At 38.9% G+C, this 10,538-nt stretch overlaps 1 protein-coding gene across 3 annotated transcripts; it reads left to right on the plus strand.

Annotated features, from left to right (window-relative positions):
* Window positions 1-4,848: 4,848 nt before the first annotated feature.
* Window positions 4,849-7,059, plus strand: LOC116167251 (2-acylglycerol O-acyltransferase 1-like). Of its 3 annotated transcripts, none has more exons than XR_004144491.1 (4): window positions 4,849-5,342; window positions 5,390-6,265; window positions 6,312-6,577; window positions 6,630-7,059. XR_004144491.1 is itself a non-coding variant. In XM_031482565.1 (4 exons), the coding sequence occupies exons 3-4, from the start codon at window positions 5,392-5,394 to the stop codon at window positions 6,467-6,469; spliced, it is 1,032 nt and encodes a 343-aa protein (XP_031338425.1). In that variant the 5' UTR covers window positions 4,851-5,110; window positions 5,203-5,342; window positions 5,390-5,391; the 3' UTR covers window positions 6,470-7,058. The 3 variants fall into 3 exon arrangements, 2 of the variants coding, with proteins under 2 accessions (XP_031338425.1, XP_031338424.1); XM_031482565.1 differs by having other exon boundaries at window positions 4,851-5,110; window positions 5,203-5,342; window positions 6,312-7,058; XM_031482564.1 differs by having other exon boundaries at window positions 4,851-5,342; window positions 6,312-7,058.
* The last annotated feature ends 3,479 nt before the right edge of the window (window positions 7,060-10,538 follow it).

Raw genomic sequence — 10,538 nt, forward strand, 5'->3', positions numbered from 1 at the left:
AAGTTGGACATTGTTGGTTTACATACATATCGAACAAATTGTGTGGAAAGTGGAAAATATGTCTGACAGGTATTTTCACACGATGAGGGCGTTGTGCGCGGGTGCACCATCATGTTGAGACCAACAGTTCGAAATTCTTTTTTCTATCAAAATTTCCATTTTTTCCGCAGTGACCGAATTTCCTTCGAAATTTCGGTATTTCTTGCACATAATAATAATAATAATAATTTTATTAACGCTACAAGGCATTTTGCATACAAATTAAAATTATAGTGATACACAATAAAATACACAACATAAATCAATAAAACGAAGGACAAGATCGACGTGTAGGAGAGATAGCGAAAAACTTGTTTATTGGATCAACAGTGAATTCCCAGTACGTTTGAAGGCGGCTAGTGGCAGTCCGAAGAAATCGATTTTCAGATGTAAGCTGTTGATCAGGTCAACCATGCGGTTTAAAGGGCTGTTTTGGAAGTATAGCGTTCGGCATTGTCGTGCATGTAGAAGTCGAGCCGAACGAACAAATCGTTGCGGTACGTTTAAATTAATAGTGGATAAAATATCCGGACAGTTTAGGTGACCATTTAGTAGTTTAAAACCAAAACATGCGGTAAGTAAATTTCTCCTCTGTTTAAGAGTCAGTATTCCCAAGTAAAGTCGGACATTTTCAGTGCGATCCAATATGATTCCATGAAGAAGGAATTTGTACTTTATTAGGCGAAGAAAATTGTTCTGTATCTTTTCCAACCGATTGACGTGAGTTAAGTAGTATGGTGACCAGATCGTGCAGCAATAGTCCAGATGCGACCTAACCAGGGAGAAGTATAAAGTCCTCAGTGCGGTTATGTTGAAGAAATCCTTGCATTGGCGACGAATGAGCCCAACCATTTTGCTAGCCTTCGAAATAACATGATCGTAGTGATGCTGGAAATTCAATTAACATTTCTTAATATCCAGCACCAAACATGTTATTTAACAGCACTATCGGTGTGCAAAGGGTAAGAACTGAGACATTTTAAATTGTTCTCATAAGTTTTAAGAGTTACCATAAGAAAAGTGTATTAGAAATATTTTCTTGAAAGCCGAATTTCCATATTTGGGAATGGAAAGTGAAATTTTTATCTGAAGAATATTGGCTAATTTTCAAGTTGAAAATCATGGGTTTTAAATTTTGGTGGTTTGAGGGTGCATAAAAGGCAGTAATTATAAAGGGAAATTTCAAACGAAGTTATAAATACCTTGGTAGGTACGCTTAAAATTCAAACCGCAACCTTTAATCGTACATTTTGGGGTATGCAGATGAACAACTTTTACGATTTTGAACGATCTACTATTCTAAGTAGAGTATAGAGTTTGAAGAACATTGGCAATTTTAAATTTTAACCAGAAAGGCAAGAGGTTGAAAGTTTACTTCATTGGTACATGATTAATGGGGAGAGATCTCTTTACACATAAACGTTTTAAGCATGGCAGACATTTAAAATCTACGCTATATAGTGCAAGAAGAATCAAGTTCTTAGAGAAATTTAAATCACTAAAGTAGATGTGTATCGCCTAAGTGGTCTTTCCGCTCTTTGAGAGTACCTTCCCCGACACGCCGTTCTACAGATAATTTTGTTTTTATTTTTGAGCTTCCTGCTATTCTATAAATCATTTGACCCCTCATCCAATTTTGTGTGCAACCCATAGAACAGAGATAAAATTGCAACATTGGATGGCGTTCAAAGAACTATCGCTTTCTTATGCCATTTTTAGGGCATTTTTTTAAGAATTAAAGAGTTTGTACAAATTATAACTTTCCCGCGTGACTCCTTTTGAGTTTTGAAGATCACTGGGTGACCGGGCGAGGCGTAACTGCAGACCGTGCCATTGTTGTACAACGCACAGCTGTTAAGGAATTAAATTAATAGAACAATTTATAAGTCTTATACTCAAACACATCATCAGTTAACGTTTTAATTGAAATTTTAACAAATCATTGGTTGACCTATAGATCACGGGCTGTGTGCTTTCCTGCCGATCTATAGTTTTACATAAATATACCTATTCAGTTTGAAAAAAAAAACAGTTAAATTCCTATTGGTAAATTTCCGACATCCCTCACATTGGCCGTCAATGTATTGAAGCTATTGCGCTGCAACGAGGTACAAAGGGTAGAAATTAATTTTATCTTTCATGATATTCTAGTTAAAGGTCTCAATCAAAGGAACTGTTTTATACCAATTACCGTCCCTCTTTCTGACCCCTTATCAAAAGAGGGGGTTTGGAACTGGTTTTATCCTTCATGGTACTCTAATGAAACGTCTCAACGAAAGGAAAATTAATTTCTACTTGTCCATAGTCCTCCCCCTCGGCCCCTTATCGTGATCTGATATAATTCCTTATATCTCAAGAACAGATTGTCGGACTCACAAAGGGCGAGTGGGTCGTCTGGAAGAAATATATCTATTGGTGATTTCAAAGTTTTAATAGCAAATATCTCGAGTGGTTTATTGGAAGAAAGTACTCTCAAAGGTAAAGTGAATTGTCTGGACGAAGCGAATATCTTGATAACGTCGGAAGAGGGTACCCATAAGAGACATATCTATTGGACGATGTGAAAGTGAAACCTTTCCGTGTAAATATATGCAGAACGGAGTACAGGAGAAGGGTACTCCCAAAGGGCGCTAAGGTCGTTTAGACGAGATACATTTACCTACTGGCGATGTAAAAAGTTAAAAGCTATTTCGGTTTAAAAATGCGCTTTATTTGCACAAGAGATTTGTAAAAAAGGTAGCTTTTAATCACACTTTGGCCGGCTGACGAAGAGTGTACATGTACGTGTAATTAACAACTTTAAGGACGGCGCTACATGATGTGGGGTCGGTGACATCTAGGCGCCATCCCCGAGCGTGTTATGTTAACATGGAGATTTTTTAGTTTCTTCATATCTTCTATAGTTTTGGTCCTATTGTTTTCAAATTGATATCGTCGGAAAGATCTTAACGCGCACAACTCCTGCGTGTCAAAATTTTGTTTTTTCTAGGAGCGAAATTAACCACCTTTTACAAGGCGCGCGTTTTCGAGAGGCAGTTGACTTTGGGCGCGCAGAGGGCAAGACCGTACTGATGCTGATGGTGGAGTCAAAATTTCAAACGCGAATTACGAGTGAACTGGGTGTGGGAAGTAGGTACCAACAAATGTGGTAGCCCCTGGTAAGATGACTTGCTGATGGTCAGTCAAAACTTCAAACTCGAATTTCGGGCGAACGGGTCGTCGGAAGTGGGCATTGACAAAGCGAATATGGTAAGCCCCGACGAGAAAACTGGCAATAGAATACTGATCTTCCACACAAAAATGCGCTGAAGTCCCTTCGATCTCGCACGAGGACTTTGATAATTTTTAGTGCATTTCCACAAAAATTTAAAAAATGCGCTATTTTGGCCACTTTGTCCGTCCGTCCGCCCGCTCGTTCGTTGAGACGCTACTAGTTCTTTATCTTAAGAGCTATTGTTCTACTTTTTGCGCTATTTGGTTCGTTATGGTGTCGAGGCTTGCACCAAGGAAGGAATTTTTTCTGCGTTTATTGCTAAAAAAGTTATTGTAAAAAAACCAACAAACCGTTTTTTGCATGTTCCATAATTTTACACTTTTGCCGTTTATTAACGATCCTAGACATTGTTTATAATTTTGTATTGCTGTCTGTCCTCTGTCTGTTGGTCTGTCCGTCTGTTCCTTTGTCTGTCTGTCTGTCTCTCTATCTGTCCGTGTGAACGATAACTTTGTTTAGAAATGTCCGATCGCTTTTACATCTCCGTTTAACTGAATTGCATGAAATTCAATATGGGCATAGCTTTATCCATGTAATACGCAATGCCAAAAGTTGAGTCGAATCGATTCAAAATTCACAGGGCCCCTTTCGCATCTCGACCATTTATAAACCGAATTGCAAACTTTTTTATTTATAAAAGTATTTAAATGAAATTTGATACATAGGCACTTGGAATAAAGGAAAATCTAACACCAGTTGCAAAATTTGGTTTTGCGCATGCGCAGTGCCAACTTTTTTATTTAGAAAAGCATTGAAATGAAATTCTTTTTATAAACTGAAATTGAGGTAGCACGTCAAAAATGGATTGCACATGCATATCTTTCATATATGTGGCCGGATTTTTACGGTTTTAACAGAAGATGCATCTTACAAATGGGAAATGAACGCAAGTGGAAATGCGCTTTTTGTAAATCGTTTACGATTACTTTCTAACTTGTTAATCATTAGTAGCCACAAGACTAACGATGTTGGTGGGCAGTTAAAAACCCGTTTTTAGCGCATTTCCACAAAAATAAAAAATAAATGCGCTATTGAGGCCACTTTCTCCGTCCGTCCGTCCGTCCGTCCATTCGTTCTTCCGTCCGTCCGTCCGTCCGTCCGTCCGTCCGCTCGTTCGTTGAGACGCACGCTACTAGTTCTTTATTTTAAGAGCTATTGTTCTACTTTTTTCGCTATTTGGTTCGTTATGGTGTCGAGGTTGCACCAAGGAAGGAATTTTTTCTGCGTTTATTGCTAAAAAAGTTATTGTAAAAAAACCAAACTTGTTTATAATGAGCCCCTTTGAGTCTTGTAAGTTTTGGTAACATCTTTTTCTTTAAAATTGGATTAGCAGATCACAATGGAAAAAAGTTATAATTTAACTTTGTGAATGATCGTAAAAAGTAGGCTTTTAACAACGATGAAACAAAAATACATGCTGGAATATATATGTAAACGTTATTCTAGGTTTAATAACTACTCATTCGTTCAAATTATATATAATTTCATGCATGCATACACGTAACACGTGTATATTTTGTACCTCGTTTTGTACATTATAATCCTACAGCGTCAAATGTCGAATCATTTTCGTAGCAAATAATGTAGTGCGTTTTGACTGTGAGTAGGATGAAATAGTTCGAAACCTCGTTTTTTATCATAAGTCATAAACCTTCCCATAAACGCTTGCTTGGCCGTTGTACTATGTACAGGTTTGTGGTTTGCACCATACAATTCACGAAACGTTTACTACCTGGTTGCGGAACGATTTCAATGCTGGCATCAGTTCAAAGTTCTTCCAGTATCACCAGTGTGTAGGTCAGTGTTAATTTTCTTAGTAACAATCTACATATGTTACAACAAGTTATCATTACAACCTGATAAAAGTTTATTTACGTTAACCTTGATAGGCGTGGCTCAATATGATGCTCATAAACCAAGTGATTATATCTGAACTGGCCAGATACAGAGTGATTAGATTTAGATTCGAACGTGTGTATATCAGTACTTGGTTATTCTCATTTTAAGGCTGTTTCACAAATATTCAAAGGTATGTACTCCATTTTCTTTCGAATACGTAATACTATTGCTTTACAGAAATGTATGTTCTTGGTGTAAAATTTGCTCCTGTAAATACTCCCGTGGAGAAACGATTGCAAACTCTTGCTGCCGGTGTGGGCTTCGCGACGCTTTTATTTGGAGGGATTGTAGGAGCGATTGTTATGTTATACCTATTCTTCTGCACGAACTATTGGCCAGAAGTTATAATTTACCTGGTATGGATATACGTAATTGATATAGATATTTGCGATGAAGGAGGAAGACGATTCGAATGGGTGCGTAAATGGGCATGGTGGCGCTACATAACCGATTATTACCCCATAAGACTGCAGCGTGTGCCTTGGGTTCAACTGGATCCCAAACGAAACTACTTGTTTTGTTGTTTTCCGCACGGCATATTGCCAACAGGCGCCTTTTCCGCATTTTGCTACGGTGAAAGCGAATTTCGTGATTTATTTCCAAACCATACTCCGCACTTATGCGTGCTAAAGCTACTTTTTTATTCCCCATTGTTACGGGATTTGATGCTTGCGGTTGGAATGTGCAGCGTTTCGGCTAAATCGCTCGACTCACTCTTAGGGTCGGATAAAGGAGGCAACGTTGTAGCGGTGGTCGTGGGTGGTGCGGAAGAAACCTTTTACGCCAAACCGGGCAATTATCATGTAGTATTAAAAAATAGAAAGGGTTTTGTAAAAATGGCACTTAAACATGGCACGCCACTTGTTCCGGTCTTTTCGTTTGGGGAAATAGATCTATTTAATCAAGTTCGTAATCCCAAAGGATCCGCTGTTCGACGACTGCAAGAGTGGGTGAAAAAGGTGACCGGAGTGGCATTTGCAATTCCATTAGGACGTGGTTTTCTTCAATATTCGTTTGGTTTGGTTCCATTGCGAAAACCTGTAACTACAATAGGTAGGTAACATGGAGTTAACCACAAATGTCAAATGTTTATTTGTAGTCGGTCAACCTATTGAGGTCACGAAAAATCCCAATCCCACACGAGAGGAAATTGACGATTTGCATGCACAATTCGTGAAACAGTTAATGAAATTGTTTGAAGAGCAAAAACATAATTATCTACACCATAAAGAAGACGTGTCTTTAATAATTATGTGAGAAAACGAACTTCTAGTATGGTTCCGGTGTGAAGAACAACACACTACAATTATTTTCCCAACATTTAGCATCAAAAGTGATTTTGGAAAGAGGCTACAAAGTAACTAGGTACATCTGCGTTAGTGCGCTTAAGTTCACTCACTTAAATTACTCAACGTAGGTAGATGGTTCAATCAAGCAATAAGACAATAGACAACCAATATTATGTAGCATCAAAGCAACATGTTTACCTACTACACAGTATTAAATCGATGTCTATATATAACACCACAAGAACTTTGATTTAGGTACTTACTTTGAGTCACTTACCGCATAATCTATTTTCTCTCTTTCTCAAAATATGTAAACATGTTTATTTTTGTTAATTATGCGAATGTAAACACTATCATTAGATTATTAAGAAATCGCCAGTAGAAACAAAGGTATGGTTTTGATGGTTGGCGACGCACGATAAACCTTTGTTTCTATTGGATATAGTATAGTAATATCGCCTATGGTGGTCCTAGTCACAGATTCACACACTTATAATAGCCACCTGTACTGTAATACCACGCATAATATCATTAACTACATTGATTTACAACATTTTTATTTTTGTTTTCAAAGATTTACTGAATACAACATAGAGGTACGCAAAATAGGTAGCAGTGATAAAGCAGTACTGTACTTATATGGTGGGATTATTATCCACCTATCAGGGCCGAGTTGATAGAGAATTGTCGAAATGGTGGTTGACTGTGATGCAAACGCACACCATATGTTGCGTGGGGCAGCATGAACACGAACTCGAAGAGTGACCACTTTCTGGGAGTATCTACTTGCAAACAACTGATTTGAATGTTTTAAATCGAAGCAGACCTTACCTTCGACACAACTCACAGCTCGGATGCAGGAGGTTATTGATCTGCCGTTGGGCTTCTTTTCAATATAGCTCACATGATCACGAGTTGAAAGGTGTCTAATGAGCCGTTGCTTTCTCAACACGGATACATTCTTTTCCAACTAAACCTGGCATATCATTGTGGGGCCCTTAGGTATTTAAATGCCCCATCCACTGACTGGGACTGCTATGTGACGAAATTGTCAGAGCGGTTGAATGGGCCACTTTTGTTCTGTCGGAAAGCAGGGCAGGAGGAAGAGGCGGCCGCATTAGTAAGTGACGCCATAACAAGCTCCTATGATGACAGTTGTAAACTGCAGACCTTGGTAGAACTTAGAACATGAAAAGGTTCGTATGGAGGTTCCCAGGCTTTTTAATAGGGCCATGCGGACTGGGAAGATCTCAAGATCGCTCAGCGCAAGTATAAGGATCATATTCGAAGGTCTAAACGAGGATCATTGAGGACCTTCTGTGGTAACATGAATTCCTGAAGTTCATGTCTCCTAGAAACACACTTTCCAGGCTCTGAAGGTAACTGCGGGCCCACCCAAGCAGCTATCCGAGACGGTGTAAGGCCGATCGACTGGAAAGTAGCTGCCCGGGTTATTCTCTAAGATGGGCGGGCAACACTTTCAATTCACTAGATTGTCAACGATCACGTACAACGTTGGGCTTGTAGCAGAGCCCACGTGTAGGTTCTGTGGCGAGGCAGATGAAACTACTGAGCTCTGTCACTGTGACGCCTTAATCAGAGACAGACATCAGGTCCTTGGCGACAGTGATCTTGAACCGAGGAAGGTGAGACAACCTCTTTATAAATATAAAAGAATGACTATCATTGGATCATTAATCAATAGGTATCATTGGTCAATAGAAACAAAGGTTTGTTGTGCGTCGCTACCGAATGAAACCATACCTTTGTTCCTATTAGCTATTTTTTAATGACAATGATAGTGCTCGCGCTTAATGACTTTCACAGTACACGATCGAAAATATAAATGTTATAAAATCATTTCGTTTTTTCATGAGAGATTAAAGAAATCTGTCACATTTATAGCTACTACCCAAATGAATAGCTGGTTAGTCCGTCATGTTGAAGCCGTTTCGAGAAACGGCGCGAACTCGAGAGCTACTCTTCTGGTTTGGAACCGTGTTGCGCAATGGAATTGGGATTTCGTGATAGTTGAGGGTTTTGTACGTGTTTTCCCACCAGGAATGGTGAAGATCCTAGCACCGTATGCAATGTAGTACCTAGTGGTCTAAAGATTCAGATGGCGCAGGAAAGATGATTAAAGTATTTAATATATGAATATACCTAATATTATTTATTTTTCATTTGCCTATTATATGTCAATTATATCTGTCACATGTGATATATAAAGCAGTCTATTACGCCCAAGGGCATAATGGATTGTCATCTCATTATGCCTTCAAACGGCCTGTCAAATTGATTGATGGAGTTATATTATGTAATAAAAAAGATGCAACTTGATTCGTATGAAGCACTTTAATGTTGGACAAACAATAATCATGACATTTGTATATTGGAAATGCATTCTTTGGAACGATGAAAAATAAAATGTTGTGGGCACATAAGGCATTACTCAATATTTAACCCTCGGGCGACTTACAATCCCTGGGGTCGGAGGCCCTCGGGCTCTGTTGCCCTCGGCATAAATATCGCCTTAATGCCTTTGATGCATAAATAACTATATTATATTCAAAGATTAAAGTATGGGTTTTAGATTCCCTTTGAAGTCTAGCACTTCTTGCCTGTGTATCTAAGGAAGTGGCGTCCCTAGGTACAGTTTGTTGTTGTGGCAGAGTTGGACTCTTTCCAAGACCCTGTATGCCATTTATCCTCCTTCAACTTAGGTACGGCCTGCCAGAGAAATAAGGAGACCTAGTAGGCGGGATTTGAAATTGATTTGACCAAATGAACTGGTTTTAAGGGCGATTACTTCTTAGTTAGGCGTTAGGGAGGCGAATTTTGAGTAGGTTGCGCGAATTTTTAGGATCGAGTGTTACAAAACATGAAGGGTGGTCTCATTAGAGGTTTAAAAGTTTGCTGTTGTAATTGGTGGGGGGATGGTTTTGGAGTACGTACCTATTTCCGTTTGAAATAAATTGAAAGCGCCAGTTTCACGCGCAATAAGCCAAAGTTAATAGGATATACGTGGCCGCCCGGCTGAATCAGATGTTAAGTTATAGGTTTCTGGCAAGCAGAGACTTCGAGGTTTCTGGCAAATTGCCTTTCTGGAGAAAGGGTTTGTGAAAGGAAATGAGTTCTATTAGTAGAACCGGTTAGTAGCGATTTTTGGGGCGTAGTTTTTGGAAAAGAATATGGTGGTAATCAGAGGCATTAAGCGTCAAGCCACGGTCATTAAAAAAATTACACGTGAAGCCGTAATGCAATTAAGGCGGCAACCATGATCAATCCTGCGTAAAACCGTCAGTGAGTCACCCTAAGTTTGTACGAAGTGATATCCTTTTGACTGGGAAAATTACGTAGGGGACTGCAATTAAAAAAGATTCATTATCGAGTATAGGCAATCTGATGAGAAAAAATGTCTGTTTAGTAAGAAGAATTAAAGTGGGAACTTGCGTTTTTGATGCAGTTAATAAACTATACCCCAAAATTGAAATTAATACCATAATATAACACAAACTATGTCAATACGATCGTCCAAACGAAAATAAACCCCTAAAGCGAATCTAAAAAAGCGGAAAAGCACCTCGGTGTGACCCTACGGGCTCATTGGATTTACCCCATTTTCAATTTGCTTGTTAAATGTGGTATATATGTTAATTGTGCAAAGTTTGAACCGAATCGGCCCAAGCGTTTACCAGTTATCGTGTTCATGGACAAACGGACACCATCGACTCCCCTATAGAGCTTGCAACGCTTCGCTCTGCCGCTTAATAAACACTGTAAACGTGCACATTGAAGTAAGGCTATCTGTTCATAACCCCAAGCTCGTTCAATAACGAGTAACAAAACAATATTCACTGGATGCATTGATAGTTATTATTGCGGTTAGTTATACTTTCGTAATGTAGTGTAGTAGGTACCTACTATGCGAGCAATAAAGCGAACAGGTTCGAGGTAATATTGGCGTTGATCACAAAAAAAAGGACGACCAGTCATTTTAAAAAGACAAAAATATTTCCACAATCACAGTCATTGAC

The sequence above is a fragment of the Photinus pyralis genome, unplaced genomic scaffold, assembly GCF_008802855.1.
Source record: "Photinus pyralis isolate 1611_PpyrPB1 unplaced genomic scaffold, Ppyr1.3 Ppyr1.4_LG3b, whole genome shotgun sequence".
In the NCBI taxonomy this organism is placed as follows: domain Eukaryota; kingdom Metazoa; phylum Arthropoda; class Insecta; order Coleoptera; family Lampyridae; genus Photinus; species Photinus pyralis.